Raw genomic sequence first — 27,892 nt, 5'->3', positions numbered from 1 at the left:
GCACAGACAGACAGACAAACACATCGATGGAAATACTGATAATAAGGGTAGAAAATAAAATGTCCTTTTTTTCGACTCGATCGACTACCCAACAGACATAACGACGGGAAACCTGACAATAAGGGTAGATAGATCGACTACCCAACATAACAACAGAAAACCTGACAAGGGTAGATAGATCGACTACCCAAAAAAGATGTCATGCAGAGTACGATACTTGCAAAATCCACCCCCTCTCCAAAGGTTGCCATGGATAGATACATCAAATTGTCCATTTCATTAAGATTAAAATTGGCAATCTTAATCTAATCTCAGGTCAATGGGATGAAAATTGATTATTTTTCAGATTGAAATTGATGATTTTAGAAGTTTGACCTTTTGGGTTGACCTTTGACCTTTTGACATCAAAAATAGTTGGTTTCCAAATGCAGTGATGCACGACGCAATTACTGCTTAATTTTCAGGTTAATCGGATGAAAATTGATGATTTTTTTCAGATGAAATTTGATGATTTTCGATGTTTTTCCCTTGAGTTGACCTTTGACCTTTTGATCTCAAAAATAGTTGGTTTCCCAAATTCAGTGATGCACTACGCAAATCCTGCTTAATTTACAAGTTGATAGGATGAAAATTGACGATTTTTCAGATGAAATTTCATGATTGCAGATGTTTTCCCTTGAGTTGACCTTTGACCTTTTGACCTCAAATAGTTTGTTCCCAATTCAGTGATGCGAGATGCAAATCCTGTTCAACTTTCAAGTCAATTGGATGAAAAATGACAATTTTAGAAATTTGACCTCAAGATGACCTTTGACCTCAAAATCAATAGGCTTCTCTGTTGAGACTACCTCTACAACTCGGTAAAGTTTCATGACGATCAGTTTAGGATTGTGACCTGAAGATAATTGATAAACAAACAAACAGACAGAATAACAAAATCGATTGACAAATACACTTGAAAAATCGATCTTGTAAGTAACAAACAGACAGACAGGGGTGAAAACATCACCTCCTTCCACCTTTGGTGACGGAGGTAACAAATCTCTTTTATTGGTTCCATTGCTGTCTCGCTTGAGTTTTTTGACTTGACTGAACTATCATTCATAACTGACCAACTGATAATTCCAGTTGCAACAAACAGTTATAATTGACAGGAACCATGGTGTTCAAACGGTTTCAGTTAGCTTCAACCCAGTTTCTTTGTTTAAAAAAATATTTTTAGTGAGAGATAGTTGTCGGATGGCACTTCATGACCAAAAAATGAGAATAAGTGCATTAATGGCTATAATTATAGTATGTGCGATGAAGAAAGAACAATCTCCATGAAAGAAAAAATTGGGATAACAGAATAGCTAGAGCTGGGCTGAAAGAAGCAGTAATATCGCCAAATATTTCAGGAAATGTGTGTGGAAGAGCCGAAAAACTGAATGAACTCGATATACTTCAGTTATACAGTGTTCAATTATATACTTCAATTTTAATAAGACTCGTGCGGGCCCATACGTGCGTGCCCATACGTGCGTGGCTGTATGTGCGTGGCCGTATGTGCAAAAAAAAAAATAAACTGGATTGGGGGCATTGTTTCAATTATATCGGACCAACCATATCATAAATGGTCATAACATTAGGAAACACTTGGGAAACAGCTGAAACGGATGAAGAAGAACGATATCAAACCTTGAAAAGGAACATACTCAGATCCCCAGCGTCAGTTGTGACATCATATCAAAAATATATATAAAAATTGTAACGTTAATAGTGACGTCATAGCACCATGTCCTGTCATTGGTTGATAAATAAATGGCCGTAACTTGGGAACCGCTTGTCCGATTAATATGTTACGGCTGTGGAAATTCGCAATACACCATAAAGGGTCCTCAGGTGAGATATATCGATAAGTTCATGTGTAGTTAGCCCATACCTCTTGTTTAGAGGGAATATGTGTGATTCATCTGGGCTGCGACGTTTTGAGTTAGCCATTTTTCTTTCTCTATCGTTATTTTGGACCATTAAGCCGCCAACAACTCAAACACCACCACCTTCTCCTCTTTACCTCCACAACTCATCACAACTCCACACACAAACATCGCTTCACCACCATTCCCAAACGATGCCCGCCAACCACCAAACCACCACAGCAAACCCCTCACCACCTTCGCCTTTCTCCTTCCACAACCATCTACCCCACCACCAGTCAACACCGAACGCCGTACTGTCCGAAGCCGTTCGGTGATTGCTGCCGAACGCGGCAAGCCGCGAGTGCAATAGATGCCTTTGCGGGAGAGAAATTCGGATCAGGAAGGCTTCACGCCCCTTTTCCTCTGTCCAATGGGCGAGCGTCGGGCGGTATGGCCCCGCCTCCAAGCGCGATAAGTGTGGATTCTTTACGGGAGAGAAATTCGGATCAGGGGAGGTTCAAGCCCCTTTTCCTCCGTCCAATGGGCGAGCATCGGGCGGTGTGGCCCCGCCTCCAAGCGCTATGAATGTGAATTCCTCTCAGGAAGGAATTCGGATCAAAAGAGGCTCACTCCTCTTTTTGCCACACCAATGGCTGAACAGAGGGTGGCGTGGCCCCGCCTCCAATCGCATTTTGATCCTAAAATCTGCATACAGGCTCCTCCTCCGGTCTATAAAAGACACGAGTCTGTGTGGAAGTGGTTGTTGTAGTGTGGGGGTCGCTCGTCTCGTCGTTGGTGTCGTCTCGTCGCTGGGCTCGTCTCGTCGTTGGTGTCGTCTCGTCGCTGGGCTCGTCTCGTCGTTGGTGTCGTCTCGTCGCTGGAATCGAGCCACCTTCGCTTTCTCAAGCGACCAAGCCAGCCAGCCATTCCCCTCGCTCGACCCTGAGCATCAACAATTCCCTCCCCCCCCCCCCCATCCACGCTGAGATAGTGCCGCTGGCCCCGTTCATTCCCCACCCTAACTGTGGTGCTGACCAAACCGTGCTTGCGCAGAGCACGCCGAAGAGGGCTCACCGACCACGCCAGGGGCACGGAGTCGGGGCGCAGCTGCGCTGATATTGTGGCTTGCCCGCCATCGCGTCACAAGGACGCGGATAAGACCTTTTCGGTCTCGTGGACCTGGCCGATCCTCCAGGTTCCGCGCACATTTGGTCCATGGACCCCGTCTACCTCCCTGCCTATGGGGAGGTCTTTCCTGTTTATTTTGAATGAATGATGTGGCGCCGAGTCCCGACAAGTATAATTGTTTAAGTGTTGTAAATAATTATAGTCGGTAGTAGTGCTTTTGCTTTTGTTGCATTTTTGCTTTTGCTGCACATTGCATTACTGCCTTACATGCGTGTGTTGTGTGTGTGAAAATAAAGTGCTTGCTTGTCAAACTGTTTCCCGTTTCGTTACGTCCTTTCCTCTGTTTGAAAGTTCCATCTTGCATCACGTAAGGGATTGATAGTGGGTTGAAACACCCGATAAGTAATCTGAACCGTCGAGGTCGACGATAACTCCGCTCGGTTATCCCTTCACCACGGAACCAGCCGCTTCAGCGGTTCGTGTCCGAAGTCGACCTGCGGCGACGTACGATTGCCCGGACGACCACTCGCGCAGGTACTTCGGTAGGTCGAATTTGGCGAACAACCCTATCCTGCGAGGGTGGGCAATTGGCACGATCGTGGTGAGGTTAAGCCCCCACCTGTGACTGGCTCCTGGCGGTAGTTCCCAGAGGGTCATGACTGAATTGTCCGTTCCGGTGGGCGACGCGTCGCGATTCGAGTTACGTGACCGATCGCACGCCGGACGGGCCAAAATTCGTAACAATATCAAACCTTGAAAAGGCACATCCTCAGGTCCCCAGCAATATTCCTGGCAAGTTTCAATTAGATCGGACCAGGGGTTGTTGAGAAACGGTGGTCACAGACACACATCCAGATAGACAGACAGACACACAGAGATTACTGGAATTATAGATAGACTCGTGCGTGCCCGTACGTGCAAAAAAAAATAAATTATAATTGTGACGTCAATAGTGATGTCAAAGCACCGTGTCCTGTCATTGGTTGGCAAATAAATGGCCGTAACTTGGGAACCGCTTGTCCGATTAATATCAAACCTTGAAAAGGCACATCATCAGGTCCCCACCAATATTCCTGGCAAGTTTAAATTAGATCGGACCAGGGATTGTCGAGAAACGGTGGTCGCAGACACACAGACAGACGCACAGAGATTGCTGGAATTTTAGATAGACTAGTGCGTGCCCGTAGGTGCGGGCCCGTAGGTGCGTGCCCGTATGTGCAGCTTCGTTCCTTCGCTCTCGTAAACGACGACTGGATTGGGGCATTGTTTCAATTAGATCGGACCAATATAAAAAATCTATATATTAAAAAAACAAAAAAAATAAATAATAGAAAAAGAATTGTGACGTCATTCGTGATGTCATAGCACCGTGTCCTGTCATTGGTTGACAGATAAATGGATGTAACTTGGGAACCGCTTGTCCGATTAATATAAAACCTTGAAAAGACACATCCTCAGGTCCCTAGCAATATACCTGGCAAGTTTCAATTAGATCGGACCAGTGGTTGTCGAGAAAGGGCTGTCGCAGACACACATACAGACACACAGAGATTGCTGGAATTATGGATAGACTAGTTCGTGCCCTTAAAAAAAAAAAATAATAATAATAATAATAAATAAAGAAACCACACAGGCCGTTTCTTCGCTCTCATGTGCCCGTACGTGTGTGACCCGGAAGTTCGATATTATTCACAGTTACGATTATTCGCAATTTATTTTTAATACCCAATTATTCAATTAGCGCTAACATATTTTACCTTTTCGCAATGTCGTGGCAAGGAAAAACAGAAAGAGAAGAGAAGAGAGAAAAAATTTACTTCCTGGTTCGGAGCATAACAGCACTCTGATGTTCCCGAAATTTATACACCGTCTAATATGAAAACGATCATAACTTGGGCCATTGTGTTTATCTATAAATGCGCATAAGAAGTCGAGAAATTATTAGAATACACGAAGTCATCACTCTCCGGAAGCCCGTACGTTGTAACCCGTAATGGGGAACGTGGCTGTGCTTCCCTTCTCCATCGGCCACGCCCACGCAACAACGTGTCTTGTCATTGGTTGGTAAATAAATGGCCATAACTTGGGAAGCACTTGTCCGATTAATATCAAACCTTGAAAAGGCACATCCTCAGGTCCCCAGCAATATACCTGGCAAGTTTCAATCAGATCGGACCAGAGGTTGTCAAGAAACAGCGGACACACACACACACACACACACACACACACACACACACACACACACACACACACACACACACACACACACACACACACACACACACACACACACACACACACATTGCCTGGAATTATAGATAGATAATGATATTAAAATTCTTTTAAAAAAATTCCAGAGATTTAGCACTGTTGAAGCAGTCTTATACATCACCCTTATACACCACAGTAGTACGAAAATGAGAATTGTGGGACATAATCCCCTCTCAATTATATGTATGTTTGGTGTTGGCTTAATGGTTAGGGTGTTGGGCTTGGAGTCCAAGGATCCTGAGTTCAAATCCCCCTTGGCTGTTGAATTAATATCAGGTGGGGTTGACTCTGCCTGTCTTCCTTCCGAGGTTGGTAAAATGAGTGCCAGCCAGCATGCTGGTATCCTATGTCGGAGTGGTGACCCATCCAGTATTGTACCCAATAGCCAAGGAGATTGCTTAGGCAGCCCCAATGCTCTTCACAGAATATGGTCCCAATGGATGGAATTATGTGGAAAAAGGGAAGAAGTTTCTCACCATCTTCCCCTTCTCCTCACTCCCAATCTTACATGTAAGTGAATGGGGGAAAAGAAAAAGACTGTTTGACCATCTTCCCAAAATATCACCCCCATTCCTCCCTCCCCATCTTAGCATCTTCGCAGCTCGCATTGGAAATCTTTCTGACCATCCACCTCCATTCCTCCCCATCTTAGCATCCATAACCCTTGTTTTAATTCCTTGCTTACACCTTCTCTTCAAAAATAAATAAGAAATAAAATGCAAAAATTCTTCTTCTCCTGTTTTTTAATGTACAATGTCAAGGCTCGTATAAGAGCGAACACAGAGAACGTATAACAAGGAGAGCAGGAGACAGGAGGGATTGCAAAGGGAAGCACAAAGCAGTGAGTAATAGACCCATGAGGCGAGCTGTGGAATGGTGAGGGATGGGGTGGGTTACATGGGGTAAACAAGATGGACACTCCAGGGACTTTTGGGAAGGAAAGCAGGGAATTTGAAGGAGGTGGGTTTGGGGTGGATTAATGGGGATAGCAAAGATCATTGTTTTGGATGGGGGAAGATAAGAGATGGTGGTCAACAGCTGTTTTTAAGACCTGGAGGGAAGAGTGGGATTGAAGAAAGTGTGGGAGTTTGTTCCAAAGGAGGGAAAAGGAGGAATGAAAGAATGAAGGTGAGCACAGTGATTCTTGATTTTGTTAGTTTTACCAGAAGAGGGTTGCTGGTGGACCTTGAGCACCCTGTGGAAATATGGGCGGGACAGGGAGCAGATAGAGCAGGGAGGCGAGACTAGAGAGGAGATGGTCGAAGACAGAATGACCACAGACCTGCCTGCGGTGAGAGAGTGAGAGACCCAAAGACTCAGTCCCATCATGGAAGATACCAATGATCTTAAACGCCTTGGTTTCCACAGCATGAAGCTGAGAAAGGTGAGAGACAGGAGCACCAGCCCAGAGGGAAGAGCAGGACTCCATCAGGCTGCGGATGAAAGCTTTGTACGTGGTCAGAAGCTTTGGACATTTTTCTTTTTCTCACCCTCTCTCTCCATCAAATTAAACCTCTTTAAACAGCAATTTAAAAATGTTCAACCTCCTCACGTACTTGCTTCCCAATACATTCCTCAAAGTCTGAGGACCCAGGCTGAGGACTGATATTCTACCATCAACTAGATCATTGACGTATGCTCCAATCTTCAAGGGAGAAGTCAACTTTTTGGTCATTTATAGACCACCCTTAACAGCTTCATTTACAATAAGTCAACTTATTTTCTGAAGGAGATCGAGTTACGATACCTGGCGTTGGCTTAATGGTTTGGGTGATGGGCTTGGGATCTTCGGGTCCTGAGTTAAAATCCTGCTGGCTGTTGAATTAATACCAGGTGGGGTTGACTCAGCCATTTCCTCTCTTGCTCATCCCTTGATATTCACTACATCTCCAAACTCCAAGGTGACTCGACCCTTGCTATTCTCTGCGGAGGCAAGTCCAGTCTGAATCACACAGAGCTCACCATGGTGTACTAGGCCTTCATCCACAGTGATATGAAGTAAGGCTCCCCACTCTGGGCTGGTATCCCTGGTGTTGGCTTAATGGTTAGAGTGGTGGGCTTGGGATCCTAGGGTCCTGAGTTAAAATCCTGCTTTGCTGTTGAATTAATAGCAGGTGGGGTTGACTCAGCCTGTCATCTTTCCGAGGTCGGCAAAATGAGTACCAACTCGCTGGTATCCTACGTCAGAGTGGCGACCCATCCAGGATTGTGCCCAACAGCCCAGGCTACTGCTTAGGCAGCACCAACGCTCTGCTCCGAGTATGGTCCCGATGGATGGATGGATGTATTGAGTTACTCAGCTGTACCGACCTGCTGCCAAGGAGACTGATTGTTATGGATGATTTCAACCTCCAAGTTGACGACCCTACCTCGCCAGAGGTGAGGAGGTTCAACACAGTTTTATCTTCTTTGAACGTCACCCTTCGAGGCGGGGCTTCTTGCCTACTGGATCATGTTATTAAAATGCAATTCTTCCATTGCTGTTTTAGAATGCAAAAAACATAGGGAACAGTCACAGGGAGGGTGATTACATACTGGAGAAATTATCCTTAATTCCTATCTATTTAACACTGCACCCCCCCCCCCCCCCCGTGGTGACCCGTAACACAAAAGCTCACAGTTTCCTGACTTAGTTCACAGTGAGATGTTTCCTACACATCCACAGGCCAAGCAACTCTATACAATCCTATCTTTCCCATGAAATTCCTCCATCTACTCAACAAACATAACATAGCCCCCTTCCCGGAACCATAGCTCCTGCAAGGTTCAATGCAGGGGTTACCATTCCAGTCTTATCACTTACCGACTCCCACTTAATTAGCCCATGAAATAAATTTGGAGGGGCTGTGGGAAGCGAGCCGGAGCTAACTTACCTATTTTCCTTAATATTCTACACCTCTTAAACACAATTCAATTTTTGCAAAACTCTTGGTTCCTTGCTCTGAACTCCTTGGGTAGGTAGAAAATGTCAGAAAACATAAAAATTCTATTCACCCTCTCATTTTCCCAAGGTCATCTGCCATCTGCTTGGAAATCTGCTAACATCACTGCCCTGCATAAAAAAGGTGCAAAAACAGATCCCTGTAACTACAGACCAATCAGCCTTCTCCCAATCATCAGCAAGGTTATGGAATCCATCATTGCTTCAGACATGAAATCCTTCCTCTTCTCCAATGGCTTGATTTCCAATCATCAATTTGGTTTCAGACCAGGTCACTCTACCCTGGATATGCTGCTACTGCTCTCCCATCAATGGATGGAGGTCCTCAATGCCAGACAGGAAATCCGAGCCGTATCCCTGGACATATCACGTGCTTTTGACACAGTCTGGCACCCTGCCCTACTCACCAAACTCTCTTCCCATGGTATTCAAGGCCATCTCCACTCATGGCTCGCAGACTTCCTCTCCTGTCGCAGTCAACGTGTGGCCCTAAATGGAGTTCTTTCATCCCCTCTTCCTGTGCAGGCTGGAGTTCCTCAAGGTAGCGTTCTGGGCCCTGTTCTTTTTCTGGTTTTCATCAATGATCTCTCGGACTCTCTGGAAAATCCTCTATTTCTCTTTGCCGATGACTCCACCCTCTGCCGTACCATCTGTCATCCCTCAGACCGGCAAGCAGCAGCTTCTTCGCTCACTGCAGATCTGGATAAAATCACAAACTGGTCCAACACGTGGAACATGTCTTTCAATCCACACAAATCTCACACTCTCACTATGTCTCTTCGAAAGGACCGTTTACAAAACCCCCATCCACTTTCTCAACAATCCTCTGGAAGAAGTCTTTTCTTTCAAGCTTCTGGGTCTCACTATCTGCCATGACCTTTCCTGGGAAAGTCACATTTCCAACCTTGCCTCAAAAGCCAGTCGCCGACTGGGAATCCTCCGTCGTGCAAAGTCCTTCCTCGGCCCTCTTGAGCTCCTGACTACTTACAAAGCTTTTGTCCGTAGCCTGATGGAGTACTGCTCTCCCCTCTGGGCTGGTGCTCCTGCCTCCCACCTTTCTCGACTTCACGCTGTCGAAACCAGGGCTTTTAAGATCATTGGCATCTCCCGCAATGAAGCTGAGTCTTTGGGCCTCTCACTCAATCACCGCAGGTTGGTCGGTGGTCTTTCTGTCTTCTACCGACTCCTCTCCAGCCTTGCCCCCCTGCTCTCTCTGCGATTTGTCCCAACCACATTTCCACAGGGCGCTCAAGCTCCGCCAAGAACACCTTCTGGTAAAACTACCAAAATCACGAATCACTGCTCATCTTCACTCTTTCATTCCTCTTTTTTCCCGCCTTTGGAATAAACTTCCTCACTCTATTCTTTCCCATTCTTCCCTCCAGGCTTTCAAAACAGCTGTTCACCACCACCTCTTATCTTCCCCCATCCAAATCCTCGATCTTTTCTACCCCCGATAATCCACCCATGCCCACTTCCTTCAATTCTCCTGCTTTCCTTCCTGAAAGTCCCTGTAATGTCCATCTTCTCCTCGCCATGTTCCCCGTCCCATCCCCATCCCTCTCCCTTCCACAGTTCACCTGTGTCTGTTCCCCAATGTTTTGTCCCTTCCACTCCCACCCCTCTTGTCTCATGCCTCCTTGCTGTGAGTTGTGTGTTAGCTCTCATACGAGCCTCGACCAAGGTATACAAAAAAAAAAAAAAAAAAAAATATCTACTGTAACAGACAATACCTTAACCAAAAATTTCTTTGTAACGTTTGAACAACCCCCTTCTAAAGACTGCCTTCCTGGTGGATGCCACAATACCCAACTTTACGTGCAGAGCTGTCCCAATTTACCTCTCCAAATTTCTGCGAGCCCTGTCTCTTTGGTACAGGTTAGTGACATGGATTAAGTGTACCTTTCCTTACACACTCATACATAAACCCAATGTCAATCATTCATTCCAATTTTGTAAGACCATGGCTTCAATGTTATTACACACATGTGTGATCCTCAACTAGGCAACAGGGAGGTACCACACAACAAAATGGTGGGGGCACTTCCGGTTGTGGTGCCAGCAGTCCAAAAACAAGTCGCCTGACTTATGACTTCTTTCCCTCCCCCCCCTTTCAACTATTCGGTCCCTGACAGTCAAACAGCTCTTCTGCTTTATGCCCCGCCAGGAAGGGTCTCCACACATCCAGGCTCTCACGGTCTCATACGGGTTGCCAGGGGTTTCTTTACCGCTGGCCGTCCAACCAAACCTCCCCTCCGTCGGGTCCCCATTTCCAGACACCACCAGCTGCCATGGACAAATTACCTTAGGGGGAGCCACAGTCACCGCTCCTCCAGAGCTTGATTCATTCTTGTGGACCCACATATCTTACCCACCCACACAATCCAACATCACATTTCCTCCCCTGTTGCCATTCAATTCACAAACATTGCAATGCACAAATGGTGATCATGTTCCTTCACTGCCATGGCCTGCTTACATGTTATAATCCACATTCATTCTCCAAACACAATTCCATTCTTTACACATAACAAACATGGACATCACAAGACAATTTTGGTTTCCAAACCAATCCCTTTTCCGACCATTGAGTCACTCTTACCCGCTCCAATCCTAATTACCCATGTCCCAATTTCTAGCAAAACTGAACCCTTGGGACATTAAGCATCAAGGCACCTTACCCTAAGTGTAAGTCATAGCATGTAGGTCAGGTCCAAGAGTGTCATCCACCCTTTCTCGTTTTCCTTCGCACCCTTCCAATCCACCCTTGTGGATTCATTGCTTTCGATCTCCCTGGGTTTCATACCCCCCTTTTTATTTTAATTTACCTATTTTTTCCAAAATCTTGTGGCGCACCCTGGCTAATGTTTGGGTGTAATCGTAGACTTTAAGCACACCCTCGATGAGGTGTCAAAGAACCAAGCTCGTCACAAGAACTGCGTCTACAAACATTCTTCTGAGAGGCAACAGGAGTGATGCCTGCACTCCCCCTCCAGGATCTGGTTGACCCAAATTTCTCTCATCCACTCCCAGAAGCCTATATCCTCCTCCAGGGTTTGGCAGACCCATTGTTCTCTAATCCACTCTCAGTCGATGCCTATATCCTCCTCTAGGATCTAGTAGGTCTAGAGTTCTTTCATCTATCCCCAGAAGCTGTATCCTCCTCCAGGATCTGGTAATCCTAGAGTTCTCACATCCTGTCCCGATTGATACCTGTATCCCCCTCCAGGATCTGGTAATCTTAGAGTTCTCTGGTCCATCCCCAGAAGCCTGTATCCTCCTCTGGGATCTGGTAATCGTCATGTTCTCTCATCCTGTACCGATCGATCCCCACATCCTCCTCCAGGATCTGATAAACCTGGAGTTCTCTCATTCTGTTCCAATCGAATGCTTCATCTTTATACCTATGAATCGCTGGATACATCGCAATGCTTATAAATGCCAGGAGACGCCAGTGTTCATGGATTTATTTTGTTTTCGCAAATGCGATGAGCTCTGGAATCTCTTAACCTGATCCAAATTTCCAAATTTAAAGTGGAAATGATGTTCGCAGCAGTTCTGACTTCTGAAAAAGTGTTCATTTGTCCAATTCGTACATCATTTGACACTCACGGTATCTCTGGTTGGTGTTTAATATAACCAATCGGCGATCACTAATTGCTTGCCAAGCCAGCCATTCCTTATGAACAGATTCATTGGAGTGCTTAAGCCACTTGACGAGTGCTCTACAAGCTGCTTAGATATTCGTTTGCAAGCCATGACAATACACCGCAAGAGTACTCTACTGATATTCTGCACTGTCCTTCTGCACTATCCCTCTACTAAACACAATCAAAACACGTTGATCGACTTGAACAAAGTTAAGGCCCAACCCGCCTGCGTTTGGCCACGTGGTGTCATATGGTGCCTCGGGTGGTGGTCCGCCAGCTGAAAATGTGGAATTTCATTTCACACGACGTTTCCCCTTTTTGTGCATTCTGCTTTCATAGCACGACCCGTCACTTTGACGTAGATAGATACATATAAAAAAAATTTAATGTTTCATATTTTTTTTAAAGTTTCTTCAACCGTTTCATTGGAGTGCTTGCTTGAGTGTTTAAATCATTTTGTGATCGCTCTTCAAGCTTCGGTCTCGACAGGCTTCCATGGTGATAGCACGGCTCAGTTATCTGTGGAGTCATCTCTGGAGTTGGAAAGGCAAAATAAATTAGAGGATTAGATGAAGTTAAAAAACATGTTTTCAATAGTTACAAAGCAATGAATCCCCACACCACAGCAGATAGATGAGAAATATGCACACTCACTCTAAACTGTCGATCCTGGGTTTGAATCCTGACCCAGCTATAAACTGTCATCCCGGTGTTTCACAGGCAGGGTGATTCATCAATGAGTGTGCTGTCTCTCGGATGGATGTTAAACTGGGTGTTGCATCAGCCGGAATTCCCCCCCCCCACTTTCTCCCCTCCCATCTCCTCATCCCCACCCTCCCCTCCCCTCTATCCCCAGCCGTGTTCCCCCTCATCGCTCTCTCTCTCTCTCTCTCTACTCTCTCCCACCACTCTCCCTATCTCTCCTGCCTCTCTCCATCTCTTTCCCTTTCTTTCCCACTCTCTCCCTCTCTTTCCCATCCTCTCCCTCTCTTTCCCACCCTCTCTCTTCCACCTTCTCCCCCCTCTATCTCCTCTCCTTCCCCTCTCCTCCCCCTACTTTCTCTCATCCTCCCTCTCTCTCCTCTCTCGCACTCCTCTCTCTCTCTCTCTCCCTTTCCTCTCCCTCTCTCTCCAGCTCCTCTGCCTCTCTCCCACCCCTCTCCCTCTCTATCTCCTCCTTCTTTCCCTCTCCCCCCTTAATATTCCCATCAGCAAAGCAGCGGGTTATATTTGCTCGTATAAAATACATTGTGAAAATAAACAGGTTTTCGAAATTCGATTATGCAAAAAATTGTCTTTCATAATGTGGACTCCCTCCAAAAAATAAAATAAAATTACAGCCATTTTGCCACAAATACACCTGCCACTCTTATTGAAAAAATATACACCATGAACTGCCTCATGCAAGTCACCAAGAGAGAGTAGTTGAATAAGTCACATTAAAAATAACCGAGCTTAATTTGATTAAAAGAGTTCCCTTACAAGGTACTTCAATACAGGAGGCCATTAGGCCCAACAAGCCGACACAAGGGTTCAGTTGCCAACATATAGTTGTTTATCCATGCTCTATCCTTTTTAAATACTGAGCATCAAGCAAGGAAACAACATATACCATTTTAAAGTCTTTATTATGACTCAGCCTGGCTCAGTTCAAACCACTCACCTAAACTCAGAGCAAACACTCTTAGCATTATGCTATCAAGTCTGGTACTTTCTGCAAGTTGTTATGCTTGCTGTTCAATTATATGAATGAAAGGTTAATGATTATATTCAATTGGAGCCAACTCAAACATCTCTGCTCCACATCACTAGCCTTATTTGTGTATTCCATTTCCATCTGTTCACTTTTGCTTTCTTATCAGTATGTTCACCAACTATCCTTTCACTTAACTTTTCCATGAACTTTGATATGTTGAGAGAGGAAACAAAACCCCATTAAAAAAGCAATGTTTGTCCATTTTGATTTCCATTGGACTTAAAGGTGCATCATCATTACCCTGCACATGTAGCACAAAGCAGGGGAAAGCAATTGGTTCACTCTGTCTGTGTCTTTGTCAGTCAGTCGATGATCGAGGAACTACTTAAGTACTTTGGCTCTGAATTTGGAAATATTGTATGGGGTCTCATCCCCATGTGCACAATAGAATGAAGCAATTGCTTCAGTCTGTCTGTCTGTCTGTCTCGCAGTCAAAAAAATGAAAATAATTCCAAACAGGAAACTTACTGTTTTTAGGGACTTAAGAAAGCACACAAACAACATGCACAAATAACTAATTTCACATGTTAAATAATGGGTGTAAAAGACAGTGTGGCATCAATGGCAGTAAACTTCTAATTCAATGGTTTGGTTTCGTTTTTTTCTTCAGCCTTTCAAACTTATTTTTATTTCAATTTAATTACATATTTGAACACTGTAGAACACAAATCACTTTGTTTGTTTTTCCAAAAACCTTCAGTTTAGTAGTACTTTGGCCAAATTGTATGCCATCTCGACCAATCTGATTTTCCGCTCACGCTATCAGGGTTGGCGAACATCAAATTTCATTCAAAATGATGGCACCCAGCGACGCAATGCCTGAGCTAACTTCATCAAAAAACATCTGTCTGTTTAGTACATCTTTTTCTCAATAATCATTCCAAAATCATCAGTTTCCCTGAGAAGAGTTGGCAGGTTTGTGATTTATTTAGTATTATTTTTGTATACATAGTCTAGGCTCGTGGAAGAGCTAGTACTATTACGCTGAACTGGTCAGGACGCAACAAGACAGGAACAGCAGAGAGAAGGGGTGAACACCAACAGCAGAGCCGAAGGCCAAGACCGAGGCAGGCGGACAAACAATGGGTGTGGGGAGGAATGGTGGGCAGGAGAGTTTGAATGAGGTGGACAATATGGATACATGAGAGAAAACTGGAAATTTTGGAGGAGGATGGATTGTAGTGGGTTAACAAGGATAGAAAGAAAACATCAGTTTTATATTGGGGACGATCTGAGATGGTGATGAACAGCTAGCTGTCTTGAAGAACTGGAGGGAAGAATGAGATTGAAGAGGATGTGGAAGCTGGCTCCCTCCACAGGTGGAAAAAAGACCAACATTTGAGTGCAGATGAGCAGTGATCCTGGATTTAGGTAGTTTCACCAGAAGGTGGTTGATGGTGGACAGTGTGTGCCTTGCATAAACCTTGGGGCAGGGAGAGGGACAAGGCACTGAAACAGCAGAAGATGCAAGACCAGAAAGGAAGTGGTAGAAGACAAGAGAGACCACTGACCTTCTACGATGGTGAAGTGATAGGCCCATAGACTCAGCTTCATCGTGGGAGATCCCAATAATCTTAAAAACCCTTGGTGTTCACGGCCTCAAGCTGAGCAAGATGTGAGGCAGGGGAGCCAGCCCTGAGGGGAGAGCAGTCTTCCATAAAGCTGCGGATGAAAGCCTTGTAGGTAGATAGGAGTTCAGGTATGCCAAGGAAGGGCTTTGCATGATGAAGGATTCCCAGTCAGTGGCTGGCTTTTGAAGCCAACTTTGAAATGTAGTTTGCTCAAGTATGATCATGGCTGATAGTAAAATCCAGGAGTTTGAATGACTGAACTTCCTCAAAAGGATTGTTGAGAAAGTAGATATTGGAGGGTTTGCCTGACGGTCCTTTCGGAGAGAGATAGTGAGAGTGTGAGATTTGTCAGGATTAAATGACATATTTCAAGTTTTTAACCATCTTGTTCTTTTTTTTTCCAAGGTCTGAAGAGAGGGAAGAGGCTGCAGCGTGCCTGTCTGAAGGATGAGGGATGTCATGACAGAGGGTGGAGTCATCAGCAAATAGACAGAGGATTTTCTAGTCAGAGAGATCATTAATGAAGATCAGGAATAGGATTGAGCCCAGAACACTGCCTTGGGGAAATTCAGCCTTAACAGGGAGAGGAGATGAGAGGATTCCATTGAGTGCCAGAAGTTGGCTATGAGAGTGGAGGAAGTCTGTAAGCCATGTGTGGAGGTGACCTTGGATACCAGAGGGCAAAGTGTTTGGAGAGTTGGATAGGATCTCAGACTGTATCAAAAGCGTGATATATGTCCAAATAGACGACCCTAATCTCATGTCTGACATTGAGGGCCTCCATCCATTGTGGGGTGAGTAGAGGCATAGCATGTCCAAGGTAGAGTGACCTGGTCTGAAACCAAATTGGTGATCTGAGATGATGGTGTTGGAGAAAAGGAAGGATTTCATATCAACTGTAATGATGGATTCCATGACCTTGTTGATGATTGGAAGTAAGCTGTTAGGTCTGTAGTTAAGGGAATCAGTTTTTTCACCGTTTTTGTAATGCAGTGTTATTGGTGGATTTCCAAGCAGATGGAAGATGACTGAGCACAAATGACAAGGTGAAAATGGCAGAGAGAGGATGTGCAAGAGCAGCAGAGCAGGGTTTTAGGACACCTTGGCTGTGCCATCTGGTCCAGTAGCAGAGTCAGAGTCAATGGTTGAAATGACCTTTTCCACCTTCTCAGGTGCAAAATACAGAGTCCAGGCACAGTTGTTATGACAAGCAAGGATGGGTACCGAGAATGAGGGGTTTGGGGACGGAATATTTTGAAGCAAACACAGAATTGAGGCATTCAGCCTTCTCACGAGTGGAAGTGGCTGTGGTGCCATTTGAAGAGAGGGAAGGGATGGAAGGTAAGCATACTCAAGAGACAGACTTTACAAGGCACCACCATGTTTTAGAGGAGGGAGACAAGTTTGAAAGTTCATTCTTGAGGATGGATAGATGTTATTTTCTGGCTCTCCAGAGAGTAAACACACACTTGTTGCGAACTTTTGGGAATGCACTGAAATTGCCTTCGGTCGGATTAGCCTTCCAGGAAGAGAAGGCAAGTTGTCTCAGAGCAACTGCCTCACCACCGGATTCAGTGTACCATGGGTGGGAAGAGGGGTAGGATAATTGAAGACGAAATGGGATGAATCTGTGCATGAAAGAGAGTAGGTTTCTGTGGAAGATTTCCCAAGCCACGTTAACATCAGGGGCAGTACATATGGGAGACCAGTCCTGAAAGAGATGGCTGCTTGCAGTCCTTGCCAATCTGCTTGAATGAAATTCCAGACTCGCCAGCATTGAGGCAGCTCTAAGAATAGCCATCATTAGGGAATAATCTTTTCGCTCAGCAAGTGTTGAAGAGAGGTGTTTCGTTGCATGAGTAAAATTGGCTATTATAGTCTGATTCAAAACGATACTACAACCAACGCATTGTTCAGAAGCATACCCCTGTTATGTGTATTAATAATATCATTCAAACATGCATTTCATCCTTTAATTTTTACTCTACTTTTCATCCTATTTCTTCAAGATCTACAAACATGGAAAACCCCTCCCAAAATGCACATCAGTTGGTCGATAGATAACCTTGGCAGGGTGCTCCTCCTTCTGACTCCCTATTTATTTATCTTTCTTTCCCTCTTCCCTATACTTTGTAGCCGATGATAACACAAATTAATTTGGGAAGTTATCACACGAGGATCTAGTAAAACTGAAAACGACAGCCTGGAAAACATTTGCTCGAGCACAATGATAGCTCTGTTTACATGGAGACTGCCATGTTGTTAAGTGGTGCTGAACAGTCTGTTCCATTGGAGTGCTTGCTTGAGCGATTTGAATCAAGCGAGCCGCTTGCTAACGGAACACATCCCTGTTTTGATTGTAATCTTCATGTCGCTCCATTTTCTCTGATCTATGGGCTTCTCATCTCGAGTCCCCCAGATTGTATCACAGTGTCTTTTCCACATGATCACCACGCTCCGCCGTTCAAACGTGGAATTGTTCACCAGCTTCGACTCAAATCACGGAATGCTTATGTGTCTTGAACTGCAATTCTACCTTGGTTTGGTACCATGTTCAAGTCTACAACCCAATGCACGCATCAGTAAGACCGATGACAAATATTACATTACAAGAGCGGCACTCGGTCGAGTGTGCATACCTCTGCCAGGCTGAACTGTTTATGTTTTGTATCCCACTGATACACCAGATCTGGATCCCGAGCTTAACCAAAATCTAATCGGCTTGTTTTCATCACCAAACCAACTCATCCACCTCGTTTTGTCACAATCTGTCCACACCATTTTGAGATATGGAGGACTGATGGAGTACTGCTCTCCCCTCTGGGCTGGTGCTCCTGCCTCTCACCTTTATCGGCTTCACGCTATAGAAACCAAGGCATTTAAGATCATTGGTGTCTCCCGCGGTGCGGCTGAGTCTTTGGGCCTCTCACTCTCACCGCAGGCAGGAGGGTGGTCTTTCTGTCTTCTACCACCTCCTTTCCGGTCTCCCCCCCTTGCTCTGTCTGCGATATGCCCCCCCCCCCCCATATTTCCGCAGGGCACTCGAGGTCCACCAGCAATCACCTTCTGGTAAAACTACCAAAATCACGAATCACTGCTCACCTTCACTCTTTCATTCCTCTTTTTTCGTGCCTTTGGAATAAACTCCCACACTCTCTTCAATCCCATTCTTCCAGGCTTTCAAAACAGCTGTTCACCACCACCTCTTATCATCCCCCATCCAAATCCTCGATCTTTTCGACCCCCTTTAATCCACCCCAAACCCACCTCCTTCAAATTCCCTGCTTTCCTTCCTGAAAGTCCCTGTAATGTCCATCTTGTATACCCCGTGTTCCCCGCCCCATCCCTCTCCCTTCCACAGATCTAATATCTCTGTTCCCCACTGCTTTGTCCTTCCCTCTCCCGCCCCTCTTGTCTCATGCTCCCCTTGCTGTGCATTGTGTGTTAGCTGTCATACAAGCCTTGATAAAGTATACAAAAAAAAGAAAAAAAGATATCATGCTATGTATCGTTTTTGGCCCCATCTCTCAATTGTGAAGAATCATTAAAAAAAATTGTAGTTCTCGGATCCAGATCCAGATCTTCACCAAATTCTAATCAGTTCGTCCATGTCACACACCTGTCCACCAAATTTCATCCGAATCCATCCATAACTTTTTCAGATATCGTGTTCACAGACAAACAGACAGATAAACAAACAGGGGTGAAAACATAACCTCTGTCCACCTTGTGGCAGAGGTAAAAATAAACTAATTTATTTAACGACTTCACACAAGTATTTATATTCACAGTTCTTGTCATTCACCCAAGTCATAACTTCAAAAAGATAGCTTTTATAAAGTCGTGCATACTGTATGGCACATTGTACCTCCTTAAGTCCAATATAATGAATGATCATAAAAATAATTTGATTTTACTCCAAGTGTCTATGCAGAGGACTGTTACTCAAACTCACGTGCCATGCCATATACAAAGCATCAGTTCTGCCAAAGCAGTTTATTGGCTAAGTTTCTAGTTCTGGACTTGGATGGCATTCCACCCTGATGCTGGATGGATACTTGACTCAGGATTCGGGAATTTGTAACTTAGTATCGAGTTCCGCCAATAGTTCCCCTATTTTTTTTTCGCAAAGAACACTATGGGCTCTTCAACCTCCACAATTAATGCCAACAGACAGGACATCCAGTTTAACATAAATTTAAGGAATGAAACACACATTGATGAATCATCCTGGATGTAAAACAGTAGGAAGATGGTTTTATAGCTTGGCCGAGATTCGAACCAAGCCTTGACAGCTCAGAGTTGAGCAAGCATACATCTCGGCTATCCTGCCAGCCCTGCAGAGAAATATGCATATTGAAATCCAAGAGACACAGATGGACAAGCATGCAACAAATAATTATGTTGGGACCTCCTTTCTATTATTGACACTCTCACCGAGATCAAACTGGCATTGTGTGAGGTTTTGAACCATCACCAGTAATCTGAACCATCATCTCGGAGGTGTGAGACACACCTAACAGTCCAGATGAAATGTAAAGTTCTTGTTCCATTCGTGATTTCACGCAAAAATGTCTAACTGCGAGCTGTATCTCAGAGCCCTGGCATGGCAGCAAAAGCTGCACACAGAAAGTTTTGACAGCATGTTGTTTCAGAACCACCTGCTTACAACCGTAGCTTTGGGCAGTGGCTGGAATGCAGACATCCTTGGCTCTCATCTTGACAAAATAACTAAATCTACCCATCTCTGGCAGTCCTTTATTTGGGACAGTCCCTTTTAGTGCCAACCATTCTGGAGATGCAGCCTGGCCACACAGTTATGGTTCTTTTGCACTCGGTCTCCAGAACCTTCTAAACCATTGTGTCACCTGACAACCCCACCTCCCACACCGGTGAATCTGACATAATTGGAATGCCCCTTTTAAATCGTTTATCGTAAAGTACACTTGAAAGACTGTTTATGCAGCTGCCAGAAAACAATTAATGGGATTTTCCACATTTTTATAAAAATTCTAATCACCTTTCAGTCACTTCCCATCAGACTCAAATAAAGGACAGTTAAGACGAGACAACAGTGGACTGCAATGTCATGCAGCAAACACATTAAGCAAATTTTATACAGCAAAATCTGTCTCCATGCTTTGTACATCGTAAACCAAATCGCACTCATACTATCTAAACCCCTCTAGCTCATAACAGGATGTATGTTCCAAATTATTGGGATATACGGTGGTGAATTCACACAGTGTTCCGTCCTGTGACTTTTCACAATAATGTGTGCTCCTCATTTTGTAAGTCTATAAAGTGTGCAGTTTGTAACGTTATGTTCAGGACGATCTCTTCTGTGCCCCAAGTACGTTCCGTATTGACCGAAGAAAACTCTGCCTGTACCTTATGAACTGGTTGGATCGGTCTAAGGTTTTCAGTGACCTGCTCTTTACATTTGATTGCAAATTTCATTTATTGTGATATTAAACACGACAGCATGTTCATGCATGTGCTGTCCTGTACTTTAGGTGGCTAGATATTTCGTAGAAAACTTTAAAAGAAGGTTTTTGGTGGGGGGGTTTTGGGGAGTCTTGGTCTAACAGAATTTTGATTCAATGGCTAGTCCATGGGAAAAAAAAACAACTTCTTTTGAACGAGGCCTTGCTGATTTATTTGGCTGGTAGGATGGCTGCTTGAAGTATGCACACTCACCTCTGAGCCATCTAACCTGGGTTCGAATCTCAGGCCAGCTGCAAATTGTCATCTTGGTGTCTCCTCAGCAAGACAAGGCCTCAATGTGTGTACTCTCCCGTGGATGGACATTGAACTTGGTGTCCCGTCTGCCAGCATTAGTTGGTGGATGTTAAAGATTCCTTGGTGTCCTTCATGAAGAGTCGGAAAGCTATCGCCGGCACCATGAACAATTCCAAATTCCTGTCCTAACCTACAAGAGTATGTTGCATCAGCAACACAGCCATATTCTCAGCCACTGATGCTACTCACAGCCTTGCGCTGCATACAAAAGAAGAAGAGAAGAATGCTTGTTTTTTCAAAAGGATCTTCAATTAGAGTCATCCTTACACAGTTTATTTTCAGAATGAAAGCTCATGATAAGTATTTATCAATGTACTTGTGTGCAGGTGAGCTATCCTCCATTCCTCTTCGAGACAATTCTCTTTGGCAAAGTAGACGATACACGAAGCTCTGCCAAGTTGGGTAATGGTGTCGCTTTGCTTACGCTGCACAAGCAAGAGTCAGGTCTCTGGCCTCAGTTGGCCATCCCTGAATCAGGTATGAACTTTCAAAATGTGTGCAGCGTTTACTTCCATAATACCCATAACGTTTGTGCCTCTGATGTCACAATTGTCAGATCATGATTCCTGACTAAGTGCCGTCACCTGGTTCATGTTAGTTGATAAAGCGAGCATGTGCAAGTTTCGAGAAGAGGCCTTGGTACGATCCCAGGAGCGAGTCAAGAATGAAATGGAAGCTCGGGCAGTGCAGAAGAGAGAGAACCAAAAGTATGCATTGGACTCTATGATGAAGGTAATGCTGTTTTAGAAAGTCTCATTGCTTTGGTAAAGAGTTCTGTAGAATTCCCCTTCCATTTTAAGACATTGTGCTTCTTTATGACTTTTAAGGGTGCTTTTGGGCAAATTTTAGAATGTCCTAGTTATAATTATGAGATAACTTGTGTAGTGCATTTCTCAATATATTGTTACGAATTAGCCGGTTCGGACAGCCACACACGACCGCTTAAGGCCCAACCACAGTCGCGCGTCCGCCGAAACCTGGAATTCAGTCGTAGCTTCCTGACAACTCCGGAAACCTGCTACGGGTGCCTTAACGCACCATAAACTGTCAATATTCTGTCCACGCGGTACAGGGTTAATCACCGAATCTCGATATACCTAATTATCCGCGCAGACTGAAGTACCGAGAATTTGTACCTCGACGGAACTCGTACGGAAACGAGCCGTTAAGCGCGCTCGTTCCGTGTGCGATGCTGAGCGGTTTTAATCGCCAAGTTCCGTCAGACCAATTGACCACTTTAATTGGCTTTAATAGCCTGTTAATTTCCCGAATGCGCTGTGGAAGTCAATGGGAGGAAATGACACAACGAGCAGATTGACATTCAAACAATGGGGGCATTTATTTATACAGGCAAGCAATCAATGGGGGGAAGGGGACATGACACAAGAAAAGCCTACAGCCGATGTCTATTATGTACAGGCACACACTTAACCAACAATTCTACTTATAAAGACAAGGTGCCACAGACTTTCATATAAAACCCAGGAAAAGAAATGGGCTCGTGAGCCTTTATTCCAACTCAGAGCCTGGGTGACCGAAGGCTCACAAGAGACCGGGCAGGTGACCTGACCACCCCTTGTGACGGCTCGAAGGTCTTCGGGTCGGTGACGCTGGATGTTCCTGTTTGGCCCTTGTGTCGCTACGCGCCCGTCACTTAGCGGCCGGGCGGCTTGAGCAGCTTGCCGAGCAGCTTGTTCGGTTCCCCTCAGTCGTCCGGCCTCCACTGCGGCCTGGTCGGTCGGGCCTGGCCGGCGACGCGCTCGGAGGAGTGAACAGGTCTTTTGCTCTTTCAGAGTTAATGCTCTTTGGGCCCGTTCACTACCTAAGCGTCGCTCGACCGTCTCGGGCCATTCGCCCGGACCACGCCGCAGCTGCTCGACTCCAGAGAGGGACAAATATCCCAAGTGCCCGCTTCTCCGCTGCCGCCATCGTCTGCTTCCTCCCCCGAATGCGTGCTCCATGTGCCTTCCTCTCCCGCGACTGCCCGTCTCCAGAGAGCGATGAATCTGCTGAATATGCCCCGAACTCGTTCGAGTCCCGCCCTTATATTGGCCCGGGGCGAGCCGCCCTTCGACCTCTCACCTGAGGCCAGGCTCCGCCCACTTTTCACCTCCGACCTCTTACCCCTGGAAAGCCTCGCTGGGAACCCCATGTTCGACGCCATGGGTTGGTGTCGGGGAAACCCTCGTTTTGATCTGATTATCAAAATTGGCTCGCGCTGCGGCGGTTCGCTACCTTGAGCAGAGGGAGCGTTGTTTGTCGATGATGATTGCGTTTTTGTAGGAGATGATGGCGTTGCGATGTTTGTAGAAGATGATGGCGTTGTGATGTTTGTAGGAGATGATGGCGTGCTGTTTGTAGGAGATTATGGCGTTGCGATGTTTGTTGGAAATGATGGCGTTGCGATGTTTGTTAAAATAAAGACAGAGAAAGAATAACGGCTACCTCAAAGATTCGCATCCCGGCACACGAATAATTCCCTTTACACATCGGTGGGGATTCTAACCTGAAACACTGACTTATCGAAATAACTGATCTTCAGGGAACCTGAATGGTGTTTGGTGAATTTTCACATCTGCAACAATATAATCACAGTTTTCTTCCCCCCCTCCCCCCAGGACACTTATCAAAGAATCAAAACAATATTTCCCCCTCTTTCTTTCTCTCCGTTCCTGTCCTGTTTAGGGTGTAGTGGATATATTTGTAAGCAAGCATGCATTTGAGGCAGGCCACACAATATCTGCAAATTGTTTCACAAATTCTGAGCGATTCTTCGCATAAAAAAATCACACTTCATCACATAGATTGCAGAAAAAGAATAACATACACTGGCACAATTTTCAGAAGAATCTTGTGTGAATACCAGGTGAATCCTTATGGAGTTGATTACGTTCAGCTGTGAAATAGCAATATGCAAGACCAAAAACAAACCAGAACACAAACAGATAAGCAAGCTGAATTTGGAGCTTAAATGAACTCTTGAACTGAGTGAAAGGAACAAAATTAACTCTTTAAGTCTTTTGCATCAAATCACACCAATGGTTACGAGTACAGGACACTCTACAACAATAAGCAACAATACACATGAGCATTTCTGACTGTAGTTGTGAAAAGGTTGTTACTTGGACAGGTGCTAGTAGAAAAATAATAAAATATAGAGCCCTTTACATCCTTTGCATAATTTACAGCACACTGCCTGATTGATTGCCCAGCACACTGATTGAATGTACTTCATCTGTTTTATTGCGAGGCAAGGAAATTGAGACTGGCACACATGAGCTGCATGAAACCATGGAGAGTTTTCCTATCCCCAGATTGAAGCGAATGGAAGGCAAAAGATCGAGGACTTCAAGAAGAATGAGAGGAGGAAAGTCACAGAGGATATTGAGCACTGGAAGGAAGCCCAACACCAAGTGGAAGCAGAGGGAAAGAAAGAAGAGCAAGTTGGGGACACACAGTTGCCTCCAGCCATTCTCCATGGACAGAGTGCTGTGACTGCAAAGAAGGCATTGAAGTCCCAGAAGGCAATTCCTACATTTAGAGGTATGGTCAGAGCTTAGTCCAGCAATATGTTCAATGTTCAAGTTTTCTGTGTCATGCTATTTTTATTTTCCTTTTTTAAATTTTCTTTCTGATGGCAGCAAGATCGTTTAGTAATAGTATTATGGTTGTGGGATTAGATGGGGGAATTTAATGGGGAATTTAACATTGAATAGAGTCGTTTGGTCCGTGGACATGTAGGAGGCATCGAGATGTAATTAAGTAGGGAAACTGTGAGCTAAAGTGTTATGTGTCACCATACGGGGGGGGGGGGGGGGATGGTGTCGTGTTAATTAGCTAGGGTTTAAGAATAAGCTTCTCTAGTATGTAATTGCCCCCTGTGACTTTTCCCTCTGTTTTTAAATTTCAAGATCAGCAATAGAGGTGGGGAAACATGTCCCTGAAACAGCAACAAACAAACGTGCTGAGCAGGCAGAATCCCTGCCTCCAAGGGTGACGGCAGGCAAAGTCACGCCCCTGAGGCTGATGATTGATGGGCGTGATGTGAGAGGCTAGGCAGGCATGCCGACTGGGCAAAGGCCCCGCCTTCCCGGGTTTCGTGTGAGTAAGCTACACCCCGGAGGAGAAAACGGTGGATCGGCGACATTAGTTGGTCAGAGGTGGGAGTTCAGGGTGAGCAAATGCACGAGGAGGATGGCACAATCCTTGTATTTGTGTTGAGGAAATTTGGCTCGCGTGGTGAAGCAAGACGCTGGCCTTTGGCTCTTGGTTGGGTCAGTGTGGACGCTCGACGCACGAAGCAGTTGCACTGGGTCTCTGAGCCTTGGTGTGGAGTGCTGCTCGCGGATTGCCTGGCGTGCGTTTGTCCCGCTATGAGAGAAACAGCTTGGGCCATTTTGTGTGCATCTGCACATGATAGAGGAAGCACCTCAATTCCAAGTTACACAAAGACCAGCTCTGGGCTAAGTTAAGTACAAGAATAAAAGGAGGGGTTTTATTACCTTCGCAAACTTTGTTGCGAAGGTTATGTTTTGATCACTGTGTATTTATTTATTTATTTGTGAATATGTGTGTGTGTTTGTTTGTTTGTTTGTTTGTTTGTTTGTTATTCGCATAACTCCAAAAGTATTGAACTGAATCGCAGCAAATTTGGTGGGATGATTGGTTATTATCCGAGGACCATTTGATTAGATTTTGGGAGCGATCGGGTCAGGGCAAGGTCAAGGGCATGAAAAGGTCAAAATCGTCTTTTTACCCTAGCGCGGTCAATTTGTATCCAATTTGCATGCAACTAATGCCAAAATGTTCAGAATTCAATGCCCCATCTTGTGATATGTGACATGACACAATGACGTAATAACCCTTATTAGCGGTTGGGAGTCAAAGGTCGTGGGGGGGGGGGTCACGACATTGCAAAATGTGCGGTTTTAGTCATAACACGGTCAATTCTTATCTGATTTGCATGAAACCAACACCAAAATGTTGACTGTTCTGTTCCCCACACTCGAATACCAATTACAAAATTAAGAGTACAAAGGTCAAGGTCGAGGTCATGAAAAGGTCAAAATCGTCATTTTGCCATAGTGCGGTCGATTTTTTTTTTTATCCAATTTGCATGCAACCAATGCCAAAATGTTGTGAATTAAATGCCCAATCTTGTGATATACGATATGACACAATGATGTCATTACCTTTGTTAGCAGTTTGGGTCAAAGGTCAGGGGGGTCAACGACCTTTATCATCATAACGCGGTCAATTCTTATACAATTTGCATGTAAGTAGATTCAAAATGTTTAGAATTCAATTCCCTATGCTGTGATGTGTAATATTTGATTTCTTATAATATGACCAGTTGTCATCAGATTGACTTGACACCGACACCCAAAAAGGTCAGGGAGTTCATACAGAAATTGTACAATGTATGTGAATCAGTGTCAAACAGCAGGAAATTTAATGTTTTTCAGCCATCATAACACATATGAGATGCCAGATGTGGTATGGGATTAATACCCTCACAATCAACGGTTTCTGGGGGGGGGGGGTGCAAAATGTAGCGTTGGCGAAGGTATGCGCTCCACTGAGTGCCCGTTCTAGTTTTCTTTTGTTTTCCTCTTTGTCTGTATTTACTGTAAGTCCGCGTGGAGAGGCGCCTCGACTTTAGGATTTATTTACTTCATTATTATCATTATCTTTTGAATTATTGTCCCTTGTAAACATTTGTCTATTTTCATTAAATGTGTTCATTTTTAGCTGTATCCGTGTATTTGTCATGGAGATCGAGTATAACCCCCCCCCACCCCCCTCTGCATACGTTACTGTGGTGTGCTCCTCCGTCCTTCCACCATTGTCCCATGCCCTTCCAGCACTTGTGATAATCTCCGAGGATCACCGTGTCCACCTCCTATTAATAAGGAACCGCTCGACCATCCAGGGGCTGGCGGTGTTTACCACCCGTCACCACAAATTGGGTCGGGGGATTAACCTTGGCCGTCAGCACCGCGACAACAGCATATGCTCACATCTGAGCTGTCATTCCCTACACCACCAAAGGTTTGATCTTTATAACTATATCCAAAATGAGTATGGAGGTTAACACAAGGGCATTGCTTTTGTTTTTAAGTGAGGGGTAACTTGGGGGCAGTGCTCCCATTTACAAGGAAACATTATTTTAGTTTTCATTGCCTTATGTTTTCATCCCTATCTGTTTCTCTCTCTGACTGTGAGCGGGACATCTGTAAACGTTATGGACTGATTCAGACAAAACTTGGTGGAGAGATTGAGTGTGTGACAAGGACGAATTGATTCAATTTTGGTGAAGATCCAGATCCGGATCGGCATCCAAGAAGTTTTTAATTTTTCAAGTGATTCTCTTCGCCATGGAGATGATAGGGCCAAAAACGACATGCAGCATGATATCTCAAAAAGTTATGGACGGATTCGGATGAAACTTTGTCGACACGTGGGTATGTGGCAAGGACAAATTGATTCAACTTTTATGAAGATCCGGATCCGGATCTAAATACTATAATTTTTAACATGATTATTCACCATTGAGAGATGGGGCCAAAATTATATACAGTGCTTAGATAATGCCTACACCCCCTTTCAAAATTTTCACCTTTTGTTGCCTTATAGCCTGGAATTAAGTTGCATTAAATCAGACTTTTTCCACCTTTATTTACACATAGTAACACACAACTTCCAAGTGAAAAACAAATTTCAGAAAATTAATTAAAAACACAAAACTAGAATATCTTGCTTGGATAAGTGTTCACACCTCCTGAGTTAATACTTAGTGGAAGCATCTTTGACAGCAATTACAGCTGTGTCTGTTATGATTGGTCTCTACCACCTTTGCACACCTTGATTGGGAA

At 44.8% G+C, this 27,892-nt stretch overlaps 1 protein-coding gene across 2 annotated transcripts in view; it reads left to right on the top strand.

Moving 5' to 3' along the window:
* Positions 1-27,892, top strand: part of DNAAF4 (dynein axonemal assembly factor 4) — a 65,232-nt gene that overhangs the window by 4,251 nt on the left and 33,089 nt on the right. The window contains exons 2-5 of one of the 2 annotated variants that reach the window (XR_015057180.1): positions 21,344-21,494; positions 21,616-21,749; positions 24,332-24,560; positions 26,882-27,068. Coding sequence is in view for 1 of the 2 variants with exons in the window: in XM_085877237.1 (XP_085733363.1) it covers positions 21,344-21,494; positions 21,616-21,749; positions 24,332-24,560 (514 nt within the window). In the remaining variant the exon portion in view is untranslated. The remainder of the gene's footprint in view (positions 1-21,343; positions 21,495-21,615; positions 21,750-24,331; positions 24,561-26,881; positions 27,069-27,892) is intronic. The other variant, XM_085877237.1, reaches the window with a different exon arrangement.

The sequence above is a fragment of the Eptatretus burgeri genome, chromosome 4 (genome assembly GCF_056783735.1).
Source record: "Eptatretus burgeri isolate ZD-2024b chromosome 4, Ebu_testis_v1, whole genome shotgun sequence".
In the NCBI taxonomy this organism is placed as follows: domain Eukaryota; kingdom Metazoa; phylum Chordata; class Myxini; order Myxiniformes; family Myxinidae; genus Eptatretus; species Eptatretus burgeri.
This window is presented reverse-complemented; position numbering and strand designations above follow the sequence as displayed.